Raw genomic sequence first — 14,693 nt, forward strand, 5'->3', positions numbered from 1 at the left:
TATTTATATAATATATAATTAGGTTGCTAATTATTTAACAAAAATGTGTATATTAATTTAAAATTAGATCAAAATCACCTACTCTTTGATGATCACAAGGTTATTAAAATTTAATAGTAGCTAGGATAAATGCCTGTGCCTCAGGCATCAGTTATATATGTATCTCAGAAAATGTCTCCAGAATTTCAGTCACATGAAATTTTCACTGTGCTATTAGAATTTTATCTGACATAGGCACTTTAGGAATCATTGGTATGGTATGAGTCACTGTTATACATTTTGATTGATGTGTTCATTTATATAGTTTGGGGAGGATAGAGGTGGATAACAAATTATCTTTTGTGGAACAAAAAATGATTGAACTTTATTCTAATCCAAAGATATCCAAAAATGCAACTGGAAGAAGGAGGGAGAATGCATGCTAGGAAAGTGCTAGAAAAAGATAATAGTCTACATAATTTTATCTTGATTATTCAGTATCCAACAATAGAGTTTCCATGAAACCAAAATTTGCATTGGTGGTTTTGAAGTTCCTTTGAACATCAGTAATGAAAAGGTAAACAATGCCCTCAGCCCTCCCTCCAAGTGCTATACACCTCTCAGAGCCAGGGAGGGTTAACTCATCGCCCACAGGAAAACAAGCTGTGCTGGGAAATGGGGCTCTGAGCACTGCCATTCAATCTGGCGCTGGCCTTAAGTTGTCATGATAAAGATTAACTACTCTCCTTAGAGTACAGAGGGAACTGATTTTTATTTGAAGCCGCTCTCTGAGATCACAGGCCGAGCTTAGAGGGTTGAAAGTCTGCACTGAGCCATCCCGCACCTTCTATTCACCGCCTAAATTCCCAGCACCTGGATGCTTTCTGGGTCAGGTGAGCCCATAGGAAGCTGTGCTGAACTCAACTATTAATGGAATGCAGAGGTTCAGAGCACCCTCTTCTTCTCCCCATAGTCCGGGGTGTGTGGGGGAAAGCCCAGTCCCAGGTATTCCCTTCAGCTTTCAGTTCACACAACAACCATGCCATTCTCAAGAGGAAACGGGTTCAAAGGGCAACTTCAAGAGAGAGCTCTTTGGGGTTCTCCGACAGACTTATTACGGTGGCACCTGGAATTCCCGGGGTGTCTCTCAAATGAGGGTGGCAACAATGGGAGAAGATGAGGTGCACCATCGTATTTTTACCCCTGAAAACTATGTGCACCTAGATGCTAATTGAGTCCCTCTAGGATTGTCATAATGAGTAAGGGAGTTCTTAAAATCAGTATTTCTTGTGCTTTGTTTAAATACCTATAGAAACTCATTTCCTTAAAACAGAAAGATGCCATGGAGTTTTTACCTGTTGAATTTGAATTGCTTTCTGAATCCAAGGCCTTTCTTTACTCATAGACACTAAAAATGAACGGTTAATGAGTCTCATGGTATTTTGAAAAAGAATTGAGGCTAAGAGGAGTCAAGGGTTGGCATTGTGAATGAAGGAATTTGAGCCTGAACACTTAGCTGAATGAGATATTTCAAATATGATGAGTTTGTATCTGTGTAGAGATGGACTATCCAGCCTAGGTAAATTTTAACAACAGTAAAGTACCTGTATATATTGTATATTGACTAATATGCTTGAGCATTTGTAAGTATAAGCTAAAACCAGTCTCTAGTGCATGATATTGAATTATGACAAGTGCCTATTTATAAGGAAACTAGAGGCCTGATACATGCACTGGAGTGGGTGAATGCCCTCAGCCTGGCCTGCCCCCTCTCACAGTCTGGGAGCCCTCAGGGTTGGGAGGTGACCTGGTGATCAGGGGAAGGCATTGCCCCCATCACACCTCTGCTGCTGCCATTGCTGGCAGCGCAAGCCTAGGCCCAGCCCTGGTTACCTGTGCCTTGGGCTGGCCCTAAGCAGCTGGGCAGCCACCATCCAAGGCCCTGGCAGCTGGAGGGCTATGGTACTGGGCACTGTGGAGGCAGGTTTGTGGAGTGCCTGACACACCTAGGGGTGGGCCTGACAATGCTGTGTCACTGCCCAGGTGGGGATGAGGGGAGTGGGAGCCACCAACTTGTGGCTGTGGGTGCAGCCATCTTTGAGGGTGTGACAGTCAATTAGCATATCATTTCCTTATTGGCTGTGGGTGCCACCATCTTTGTGAGTGTGTAATGGTCAATTAGCATATTTCCTTTTTATTAAATATACTAGAGGCTTGGTACATGAAAATTCATGCATTGGAGGGGGATGTCCCTCAACCCAGCTTGCCCCCTCTCATAGTCTGGGAGCCTTCAGGGGTGGGAGGCAACCCGGTGATCAGGGAAAGTGATGCACCATCACACCTCTGCTGCTGCCACTGCCACCAGCACAAGCCTTGGCTGGCCCTGGTTACCTGAGCCTCAGGCCAGCCCTGGGCAGCTGGGCAGCTGCCATCTGAGGCTTGCCTGCATCTTGGGCTGATCCTGGGCAGCTGAGGGGCTGAGGGCACTGGGGGACTCCGAAGGCAGGCATGCAGAGCAGCCGTGTGCCTGCCGCAGAGCAGCCGTGTGCCTGCCACCTAGGTGGGGCAGAGGGACTGGGTGCCACCATCTTGTGCCTGTGGGCGCTGCCATCTTTGAGGGTGGGGCAGTCAATTTGCATATGCCCTTCTTATTGGCTGTGGGTGCCACCATGTTTGCAATGGTATGAGGGTCAATTAGCATATTCCCTCTTTATTAGGATACCCTTACACCAAAAGAATAGTTGTTGTTATTAATTTACCTGAAAGATGTAAAAACATGTATTTTCAGGGTTAAATTCTTAAAACCTTCTTCATTTTATTCCACTCTGAGCTTAATGCTATTTAAGGGCCCAAGTTGTACCCTTTTCATTTAAATGACTTACTTTATAGAGTTTCTGTTAGCTTAATCTAGGACAACTTAGTTTTCATTTTTTCCCCTGGATATGGGAGAGAAAGTTTTATATATTATCTAAAATATGCCAAATGTTTTCACCATCATAAAATTAAGAATAATGATCATATTCCATGTAAATTAAGTCTTTGTAGATGAAAAATAGTAATATCTGCTTAAATAAATTCTATAGATTAAACAAGAGGCTGAACTTTTGGAGGGTGATGTGAAATGGTGAGGTGTAGTCTAGCCAAGTGACAATTGTAAAGATGGCTTCTCTCTCCTTTTCCTCCTCCCTCTCCCCTTCCTTCTTCCTTCTTGCCTTTTTTTTTTTTTTTTTTGTCCTTTCTGTCCTAAATAATCGCCTTTAAGTGTCTTAAAATCCTTTGTAGAATGAGGCAAGTCATAAATAAATAAAATAAGTAAAAACTTCATAAATGAAGTATGACAGGTCTTGAGAAAGCCTATTCTTTGCCAATATCTTTGATTCATAACTGTATTTTTTTTCTCAGGATATGCTTCCTGTGGGGAATTATACTTTACAGTCCCCTTTAACCTCCTAAAATAACTTAGACTAGTCATCAAGATTCTACTTTAATGATTACTTAAAATATTTAACAACATTTTATTTCAAATTTAACCATTGGGATCTTTTTATCACCCCTGTTTCTAAATGCCACGGATTATAAAGAAATATATAAAAGATTAGGTTCTCAGCCATGATTCTAATTTTTAAAAACATAGAGCCAAATTTGGCACTCTATATCCAGAATGTAAATATTTCCTTGTCATAAATGTGAAAAGACATCAGATCAATACTAGTAAATAGACCAATATCAGGTCTCTCCATAGTACTTCACATTGAGTACCTACTCTAGCCTGAGGTGCTTGTCAAAAAATGAAAGAGATGGAAATAGAATTTGCATATCACATTATAATGGAAACTATAATTCCTAAAATAGATCCCAGCTATTTAAAATACAATACCCGTAATGATTTCCGGATCGTTGTTAACTATGATTGAATATATACTTACAGTAGCTCCATTGCCTTTACCTTAGTCCAAACCACCATTATCTCTCAGCTAGTCTTCTGAAATAAATTTCTGACTTCCCAATTGGCCCTCTACAACCCATTTTTCACATGTAGCCAGTTAGAGTAATCCTTTAAAAATATGAAAATCATGCCTGTTTAAAAACTTTCAACAGCTTACCATTGTAGTGTCATAAATCCAGCTCTGGCCTGGTCTCCGAGACCTGCGTGATCTTGCCTTCCTCCTCTGACCTCATCTCCTGTGCTCTCCTCCTCAATGACGGCTCTTCAGCCACACTGGCTTCCTTTCAGGTTCTACAACGTGCCAAGCTCCTTCCAAATTTAGAAGTTTACACATGCTTTTTCCTCTCCTGGTGTGTTCACCGACTCCCATCCCCACCCTATCCCCATGACTAGCATCTTATTTTCCCACCAAGTTCTTTGGCTTAAATGTCACCTCTGCAGAGGGACCTTCCGTGAGCAACTCACCAAAAGTGTTCCATCTTTATTAGATTTCACATTGTTTTCTTGAGCACTTTTTTTTTTTTTTTAGAACTTGCAATTTGTAATTTTATAATTATCTGTTGATATAGTAATCCTAATATTTTAAAATACTTCCCAATTTATGTTTCTTTATAAGTTTCTCTCTCTTTGCCCCCAATCTTCCTTATAGCTCCAAAAAAGAAAGAGAAAGAGAGAAAGAGAGAAAGAGAGAGAGAGAGAAAGAGAGAGAGAAAGAGAGAGAGCAGGTACTTGATCTTTTTAGTAAGTCGGTAGACTTGAAAACCAAGCCTGAAGGAGAGGGGGTTATCTAAAATCCATTCGCTCCTTGTTAATATACTAAATGCCAGTTTTGGTAACTAGGACCTATAATTCTATATAAAGATGATCTATTTTTTTTTAAAGGAGGACATTGATCTAATAAAAAAGGGGAAATGAGGAGAAATACCACTCTCGCCAAGCCCCGGAGAAGTGTAGGAAGAAGAGGACTGACAGCAGAGGGAGGAGGGTGAGGATGTTGGCTAGCTAGGTCCTGCACCCTCCTCTGTAGGGTTCAGGCAGATCAGTGTGTGCAACATCAAGGGCATGGAGCAACTGCCCGCTCCTCCTGGTGTGGGAGGATGGCACGGAGATCATTGAGTCGGGGACCCCCACAGTGACATGGAGACCCAGCATCCTGAGGGCGGCAGAATGGCATGTCCACCCAGAGGATGTGGGAACTTCTGAGCCTCCTTTGTTTCCCACCTGGTGTGAACGTTCTGTTGAAAGCTAGAGATTAGGCCAAGGAGTCCCCTGTGGGTGTGCAGCAGAGACAGGAATGCATCCCCTGGGCCTTGTTGGCAGATGTAGCACACAATGTAGTCCCAGGACAAATAGGTTATGGTTAGAAAGAGGAAAGGGGAAACCAGTTCGTTGGGGAAGGGTGCAAAGACAAAGTAAAGAGATCATAGACAGCAGATAGCCACTGGTGCCTGCAGGATGGGCCAGGCCACTCACTCGATGTAATTCCCGATCATGCTACTCTGAGACTTGTGATGATCCAAGGGGCAGTGGGGCCCAAAGGATGCTTCACTGCGACCCTGTAAATCACACAGGACTTTCACCCAGCATACAGCCTGACACCATCTCGGAGAGGAGGGAAGGAGTAGAAATAGCCTAAACATAAGATAGATTGAGCTATTATTCAGAAAAGACTGAGCCAAGATTATTTTAAGATATTGAATTGGACTAGATTTTAAACTGCATTCATAACTGATGCTAATTTTCTTCTGCCAGGGAGGGGCTCTGAAAAAGACCTAATTAATTACAAACAGCATAAAAGGGCTACATTTTTTCCTGCTCGTATAAATTGTAATGTGAGAAATTTTATCACCTTACATTTAGTATATGTATTTCTATGAAGACAGGCACCACAAAGCTGGTGTAACAAGTGTTCTATGGATAAATGAATGAATGAATGAATGAATGAATGAAGTGAGTGAATGAATATTGGTTAGGCATGTTGTACAGACATTTCTCAGACAACTGTTAAGGGAAAGGTAATATTTAATCAACCAGCTATTTATGTCTGGGAAAACTGAATGTTAATAAACCTGACAGTGTAACGGAGAGTAAAGCCATTAGAATCTAATTTGGTTTCTACCCCTAGTTGTCCCACTAAATATATGTGTGGCTTGGAGTAGTCTTAGGTTTTGTTTTAGATATTAAGGTATGAATGTAGAGTCTTTTTAGTATTCAATAAATTTTATAGCTCTAGGTTTCCTTATGTGTTAAGTGAGCATTTTCCATCTATTATCTATCTATCTATCTATCTATCTATCTGGAATAATAACTGTTAAAATAATGCCAGCTTTTCAAAAAAAAAAAAAAAAGTGGTAACTAATAAAGATAGTAACATTGTAGACTACTATTAAATAAGAAACCAAAACCTTTGTTCTGGTTCATTTATATCAATTATGGAAAACTGGCAGTAACTCAAACTCTCTTTCTTCTACTGGGCTATGTTATCAGTAAGGGTTGCCTAAAGACTTCTAATCACCATTAACTTCCATGTCTTTACCTACATATCCAGGTGGAATTTAATGGCCCAGTGCTGGGCCCAGGATCCTGACCAAAGACCTACTTTCCATAAAATTCAAGACCAGCTTCAGTTATTCAGAAAAATGTCCTTAAACAGTATTTCTCAGTGCAGAGAAGAAGCGGACTCCAGTGGAGTCATAAATGAGGGTTTCATAGGTAAGTTTGATTCTTTGTCAAATTTTTCTGTGTTTTCTCCCTTGTGGACCGAACAAGTTACAATGGTCATGCTGCTGGGGTGGGGCTGCACTCTGCTTTACCCTAGACCCTGTGCTCCCAGACTTCCCCCACAGGACTGGATAACAAGCTGTCCACCCGCTCTCCCCACCTTGTTATCCAGTCGTGACTTACTCGACAAGATACGCCAATGTTACATCCAAGTTATTCAGGTGCCAACTTTCGGCAGACTGCATTAAAATTCTAAATAGCGTTCAAAAACACAGAGAAGCAGACATAAATATGCAGAATTAAGATGCAGGAAGAGTTTAACCCGGAATATAACCAAACTTGGATAATTTAGACAGAAACAAGCAATTGTGCGCCACGGAATTGTTATTTGCAATGCGTGCAATTCCTGAAGATAAGGAATCGTAAGAAAAGTAGAAATCACTAAAAATGTTCACAGTTGAGAGGTGACTAAACAAAAATGGCCAAGAAGAGAGAAGAAATGGAATAAAAAGTCAGGGTGTGCTTCTTTGTAAAGCCATGGAACTTTCCTTTCAAGGTGAAGCTAAACTTAATTGATTACCTGCAACAAAAAGAGAATGTGTTCAATAATAGTTTGCTGCTTTGCATATTTAGCAAAGCAGTGTGATGTCTGTCTTCATTGTTACTATCAGATACATAGGAGAAGATAAGAAAGCCCTGGAAGGGCTTTTTTTGGGGAAAAAATAAATCAAGGGCATTAGGGTTAAAGGGAGCAATCATACCATGCTTATCCCTTGGTCCTACTGACCTAATGGGGTGGGGAGGGGATGGAGAGAGAAGCAACGTATCTGGGCATCTAGTAAAAATATCCCAGTGACTTCATCCCAACATTTGTGTAAACATCACCTCATCAGTCCCAGAAGTAATAACGGAGACAAATCTAAATGCCCCTGTGCCGTGCTAAACATAGCCAGTCAGCAGGCATATGTCTCGTCTGCGAATGCCCGGTTTTACTTGGAAGTCTTTATTTTAATATTTCCCTCTTAAAGGGAGGGTTGCTGAGTACATGCTGTGTCTGTTCAGGATCTGTGCCTTAAGGGTTGACCTTCCGGCTTTCTATTCAATGGTTTTTAAACAGAAATAAATAGAAATCTACCCACTCTCCCTCCCCCTGCATGTCTCCTTATGCAATCAGATGTACTGATTGCTGAAAGCTTGCCAGGGTCAAGTTACTAAATATTGCTCTAAGCATCATGGATCAACGACATAGTTAGCTAATGGTTTTTCTTTGACATATGGTGCCAGAATTTGTATAAAACATTTATTTGCCTTATATAAAAGTTTTTGACAAATAACGATAGGCAAAAAAAAAAAAAAAAATCACATTTTATTAGAAAGTTTCCTGATATGCTACTTAATGGGATAAAAGCATGGCAGTGAGTTGCTGGACTTATATTGCAGATTTATGTTTTTGTGAAATTCTAAACTTTTCTTTAGCCTAATTTCTTTAAGCCATTTAGGAACAGCCTAATTTGTCTGTTGGCATTCTTATAGATATAGCAAATTAATTTTATATGTTTCTCAGTGGCAATTAGTGCATATTGATAATAATCATAGCATTTAGATCCTTCCATAGATATTCAGCACTTAAGCACCAACCAAACCTGGCATCTGATAGTTATTTCTGTGGGGAAGATATTTTACAACACTGTTCAACCATGCATGTGGTTTGAAATAAGCTGAGATGGTGTTTGGATGATAAAGAAGACATGAGAGGATGCCAAAGAGCTTGTGAGCCTGCAGCTTGGCCATCCTGCTCATCATCAGTGGGAAGGATCTGAAAAAAAAAGTACATAATAATAGAGAATAGGAACAGTAACCCCATGCTCTTACAATAAAATAAGCTTTGTGTCGGGTGTAGAACTTGGTAAATAGGAAGATCCATTCAAGTCCAATGGGAAAAAATAGATACAATGATGCTTCCCTTAGTCCTTGGACATTTTCTTATATTTCAGTTTAAATTCATTGCAAATAAACCCAACCTGGATGTACATCAGGGCTAAGTGTGGAGGTTGCAGCCAGCAGGTCTCACCTGTGCATTTGCATGCCGAAAGGATGGGGTGGAGAAAGGAAAGGACCATCATCAGCTACTGAAATAGTCCAGATTTTTCAAATATACTGTATGAAATTACAAAACTATTTCTGATCATAATTTTTTTAATCCAGGTACGAATGTACAATGATTGGAAAGTATTGATAAAAAACAGTTCCCACAATATGCCTGTGTGTATTTATCTTTTTGATTACCTAGAATATTGTGAAATGTTTCAGAAGCTCTGCTATTAGGTTTCAACAAGAGTTCTTATACTTTGTTATGTAGGAAGGTCAGCCTTTAAGTAAAGAAAGAGAGAATAATAAGAGCAAAATCGTGAAGAAGCTCAGTTACCCACTTGGTATTCATTTTTCTGCTGCCACCCTGACATCAGACACACAGTCGGAGTCTGTGCTTCTCAAGGATTCCTGTAGGGCCCACTGCCCTCCCACGTGGGCCCTCCTCACACAACACAGCAACTTCACCTGTCCCTGGGGGAGGGTGACTAAGAGAACTCAGACTTGAGCCAGACAGTCTGGGCTCCAATTCCAACTGTGTGACTTTGGGCAAATGATTGAACCCATCTGTGCCTCAATTTCTGCATCTCCTAAATGGGGATAATACTTGTATTTAGCTAATAGAAACATGTTGCTCTATGCAAATAGCTTAGAATAGTACCTGATACATAGCTAACAATAATTTTTTATTGTTAATAACATGTATCATGTCATTTCCTCCTACCTCCATCCTGCCATCATAACTTGCCAGGCCAGTGTCCATTTCCTATCAGCCTTTTGAGGGCAAGAAGGAGCATGCTAGTTTTAAATTTGCCAATCACTGTTAGTGATTTCATATGCCATTTGTTCCAGGGGGATGGTGGAGGAGGGCCAGCCCCATTTGCTGCTTCGCTGTTCTTCTGGTCTTGGTTCTTACTGTTCTTCTTCTCCCTGGTTCTTACTGTTCTCTCTATGCCTTGAATCTTCTTCCTAAAGTAGCCACACAGCAAATTCTCTCACTTAATTCAGGTCTCTACTAGTATTTTGCCTCATGAAAGAGGACTTTGCAGTCTGCCAAACCTCAGAGGGAAAGCAGGGGAGAGTGGGTGGTGGGAAGAGATCAACCAATTAACTTGTATGCATATATTCGTAACCCATGGACACAGACAATAGGGTGGTGAAAGCCTGGGGGGAGTGAGGGGCATGGGTTGGGGCAGGCTGGGAGAGGTCAATGGGGGACAAAAGGGACACATGTAATACTTTTAATAATAAAGATTTTAAAAAACAAACACCCTCTCCCACCATTACTTTCTTGCTCCGTTTTCCACCTACGTTTCCTTCATAGTCATAGAGCTTATTACCATTGGACATACATTTACTTGTCTGCTAATTTATGTCTGTCTCCCCCAGTTAGAATGTAAACCCCGAAGAACAAACAAGTTTGTTTCAATCACTGCTGTGCCATTGGGACCTAGAACACAGCCTGACACATAGAAGGCATCCCATACATTATATCATCTTAATAAATGTTTCAATTATGTGATCCAGAGGAATACATCCTTAAAGGTAGATTAGCTGGAGTAGCAGGATGGAAGGGTAAGCGCTTTAGACAAAAGGGGCCATGATTTCTTCATTTCTATCACAAAGACCATGACCTGCTCCACTTGTTCTGGCAGAGTTAATCAGCTGCGGGCTCTCCCACATGCTATGAGTTCCTTCATGATAGCACACATCGCCCCCTAGGGTAGAGCTACTCCCCTGCTAGCCTGCAGAAGCCTCAAGGACAGGGATAGCATGTCTTATTTATCTTTGTGTTCCATTAGTGATCCTCCTATAAATGTTTGCTGAACCAATGTATAAGGTTTGGTGTTATAGTTCTCCTACTGCCTGCATACAAATAGAGGAAATCAAATAGATTCTGGAATAACTGTTATATCTATTATTTTCACAGATGAAGATGGCAGCATGATTTGCGTGAGTTTGGAGGACAGTGTGCCCATTGCTTTAGTGGAAACCAAGAACCAAGAAGGGTTAAACTATATGGTACTTGCTACAGAATGCAGCCAAGGTGAAGATCATTCTGAGGGTCCTCCAGGCTCCAAGGAATCTGAATCTTGTGGTTTGAGGAAAGAAGAGAAGGAACCACATGCAGACAAAGGTATCTGCCAAGAAAAACAAGTGGCTTACTGCCCTCCTGGCAAGCCTGAGGGCCTGAACTATGCCTGTCTCGCTCACAGTGGACATGGAGATGGATCTGATTAATAACTCGGTTTGGGAAATGCAGGGTTGAGATAAACACTCCCGTTAAGTAGTTACTGAAAGGAAACCTTAGCAGAATGACAGATGTTGAGGTGGTCTAGGACTCTGAATTAATACTGGAAAGTTCCTGGATTCTAATCTTGGTTCTGAGAGCCACTTGGATAGTCTTGACAATCCCCACACAACTATTTAACTTCAACAGGATTCTGAGGTGAACCACTGAGCATTTGGGAAGCAAAGGAAGACTCACGAGTCTGGAAGGAAAGCTGCTCTCCCTTACCCTTGAGGTCACTTAGACCATTGCCCACCCTTCAGTCTGGACTATAACAGGAACATCTTGGTCAGAGGTTAGAGACAAAATAGGTATGTTCAAAGATCTGAGGGAGGCATGAGAAGCATGCTCAGGGACCCAGCTGAACTACAGATTATCCCAAAAGGGACTGAGGAAATGCCTAAATAACTCTACATGTTCCAAAGGAACCAGCATCGATGGCATAAGAAATCATTTGGGATGCTATTGCTATAATAACGTATTGTCTTTCATGACTATTGTGAAACATTTTGGAGGTTTTGAAATAATGAAAATAGGACCATGAAGATGTCTAAATCCTAAAGCTTAGCATTGGGTTGTATAAAAATCGCTCTGTGACTTGCGTGCTGTCATGGAAATTAGCTTATAAAGATTGTTTTTATTTGCCGTATGTATTTTATATATATGGTACTTAAGATTATGTTTAGCACAAAATTGTCATCAAAATTAAATATAAATGATTATACAATGCACACGCAAGCTCTGTGATTTTTTTAGCAACTACATGAAATAATAAATACCTAAATGAGAACTATTTAAAATATTCAGTGAAACACTCTGATTTCAAGCCTATTTTTATTATTATTATTATTATCATCATCATCAATTATTATTACAACTACCTAGATATTATACTGAAGTCTCAACTGCTCTAAAAGCAATCTAATGAGAGCTTTTTGGGTCTTACAGGATGTTCGCTAGGTACAGAGAAGAACATTTGCTAAAACCTACAGTGGAAGAGGTTCACGTATCCCCTTTCACCTTGGCTAATTCAGTTCCTTTTAAACTGGCCTTTGATTGGCTGATGGAGAGGAACACAGGAAGTCCATGTGTTCCCTGTGCTCTGTGGTGAACAGCCTCCAAGTAATGGTCCAGGACTTGGGGTCACATCTGTTGTTCCGCTGAACAAGGCAGAATGTTTTCTCTGATCTCCTGACCCTCTACTGGGCATTTGTCATTCTTTGTAATGATACTGCTTCCTGAGTTAGGGGATTCCACCACCTTCGTCCCCTGCTGGGAGCTACGTTGCATTTGCTCCTCCAGGATCTCAGGAGCAGAAGGCAGGCACGTGATCTGGCGCCCACCACTCAGGGACACTCCCAGGCGCCTAATTGAGAGCTAAGGATGCAAAGAAACAGGCATCGCAGTGAGTCCTTCCTGGGGATGGTGGCAACTGCTGTTGGTCTGGCACAACTGCAGTGTCCAGGGCCAGGAGGGTTGGCAGAGCAGGTCGAGAGCCTGGTGCCTCTGGCAGCTGGGGTCACCAGACTGACCGGCTCTGCAGTTTGCTTTTAGTCATTGCTCCAGGCTCCATAACCCCCAGTCTGGGATTCTATCAGTAAATCCCCATATCCTTTTAATAAATGTCAAACAAGCCAGGATCAGTTTTCATTGCTTACAACCAGGACTTTTGCTCTGCCAGTGCCATGGTCTTTTATTTTGAAAAATACAAAGGGATCAGAAATGTATAGAAGAATTGGATTTTCAGTGTAATACATATGTATCACAATTTGGATAGTAAAGAAATGTATAGAATATCTGAGGAGAACATCCCATAAAATATGTTCCATCTAATATCTAAGTGTAAATTAGTATTCATTTTTATAATTCATAATAAATAATATTGGTAGAAATATTTAATACAAAATAAAATCGACAATGGCTAAAGTCTCTCACAGGTAAAATCTATTATGGATAATAGTAACTGATAAAATACAAATGGCTGATATTATTAAGAACTATGTAAGTTAAATTTGAATGAGAAATACATTTTAACAAGTGCCACTGACAACACTCAGGGGGAGGGAGGGGAGTTGGGGCAGCCCCCAGCCCCAGCCCCGCAGCCGCGATGCTGGGCTGCTAGGGCCGGAGTCGAGACAAACCCACAGCATGGGGCTGGGGCTAGGGGCTGGAGTGGAGATACAAACCTGCAGAGGGGCCAGGTTAGATTCTGATCAAGGGCATGCATCTAGGTTGCAGGCTTCTCCCTGGTTGGAGCCCAGGTCAGGGCTCATGCAAGAGGCAACCAATCAAAATGTCCCTCTCACATTGATGTTTCTCTTTGGTGACTGCGGCGGTTGGCAGTGGCAGCAGCAGTGGGATGATGAAGGTGGTGCCTTTTCCTATCAGCCTGATTGCCTCCCGCAGAGGGAGTCCAGACTGTGTCGTAGGTCCCCTCCCCATGGGGCAGAAGGGGTAGGCTGGGCTGAGGGACCCACCCAACCCCAGTGCATGAATTTCATGCACTGGGCCTCTAGTCAATTATAATTTATTTTATTTATTTTATTTTTTTTTAGTGAGTGTGAATATAGAATTTTCTTTTCCTAAGTGAAATCTATTTTTATTTGAAGTATTCTAAAGACTGCTCCAAATTATAAGGTTAATTGAATATTTTAGTGGTTATAAATACATGTAGAAACTAAAGTATGTACTCTGAAAATAAATAAAATTTCTAATTGATAACTAGATCATTAGAATCATGCAAATATTGATTAGGAATCAGAAAATTTTAATTCTTTAATTTTGTTTGCAAAGTTTAGTTGAACTTTAACGTAAATTTCTTTTATGTTGTGATATTTATGTATTAATTCACTTATGCTATTTTGATGGGCAATAATGATGACAGTGGAGGATAGTTTGAGCAAAATCACTTGGACCATTTGAGACATAGCAGGGTAAGAGCTTATTAGGAGATCCTAAGAACAAAACAAAAAATCAGGAAATTTGCTGCCACTGATTTTCTAGGGGAAATAAGTGAATTCCAGTAAGTCAGAGGGAGTTCAGACATCTTTTTCGGTGAGCTTAATTTCATAAGAATACACTGGAAATTCGTAGAAATACTCCATTTTGAAGCAGACATGACACTATATTGTGGAGAACTTTAGATTTTTTCTTAATAAGTTAAACTTTTTTAAAAGTGAAAAATTCCAAATAAAGGGTAATGTTCAAGATCTATTTCTCTAAGCAATATGCTTCTCTACACATTCATTCTTCAGTAAAACAGTTTATTCCTTCCCCCCTGCAAGATAATTTGTGGTCTTCTTGAAGAGAGCTCTGATTAGCAGAATCACGTCCACTGGCTCCACCAGGGGCCCCTCTGCCTGGACGTGAACTTTCTGCTGGAGCGGAGGGCAAGGCTGGAAACAACTGTTCCTGAAGGCTGCCTTGCCTTTTTAGGTGATGAGGGTCTCTCTCCGTTTAGGGTAACGTGATTGACAGCTCCACACCGGTTCCAATTAGCACCCCATAATTTATTAGCTTCTGCTTTCAGATTATGCGTTAACTTCACAAATATTCCAACCACAGAAACAGCAGCTATCAAGTGTCTCTTTCCTGATCCAGCAGTCTCTGGGGCTGGAGTGAAATACAAGGAAAGAGCAGTACAGTTGGTCTGTCAAGTGAGAATAATCA

The 14,693-nt window shown here is 41.0% G+C and overlaps 1 protein-coding gene and 1 long non-coding RNA gene across 4 annotated transcripts in view; one reads left to right on the forward strand and one right to left on the reverse strand.

Moving 5' to 3' along the window:
• Positions 1–4,197, reverse strand: part of LOC311625642 — a 62,393-nt gene extending 58,196 nt beyond the window's left edge. For 2 of the 3 annotated variants that reach the window (XR_014795543.1, XR_014795544.1), the window contains exon 1: positions 4,083–4,190. This is a non-coding gene — a long non-coding RNA (uncharacterized lncRNA). Of the gene's footprint in view, positions 1–4,082 lie in introns of all 3 variants that reach the window. The other variant, XR_014795545.1, reaches the window with a different exon arrangement.
• Positions 1–11,833, forward strand: part of ROS1 (ROS proto-oncogene 1, receptor tyrosine kinase) — a 90,565-nt gene extending 78,732 nt beyond the window's left edge. Inside the window, exons 43-44 of the mRNA XM_084890124.1 lie at positions 6,474–6,637; positions 10,665–11,833. Of these exons, the coding sequence (XP_084746250.1) occupies positions 6,474–6,637; positions 10,665–10,975 (475 nt within the window). The 3' untranslated portion in view covers positions 10,976–11,833. The remainder of the gene's footprint in view (positions 1–6,473; positions 6,638–10,664) is intronic.
• Positions 11,834–14,693: the final 2,860 nt, after the last annotated feature.

This window comes from Pipistrellus hanaki, assembly GCF_964339955.1.
Source record: "Pipistrellus hanaki genome assembly, chromosome: 7".
NCBI lineage: Eukaryota > Metazoa > Chordata > Mammalia > Chiroptera > Vespertilionidae > Pipistrellus > Pipistrellus hanaki.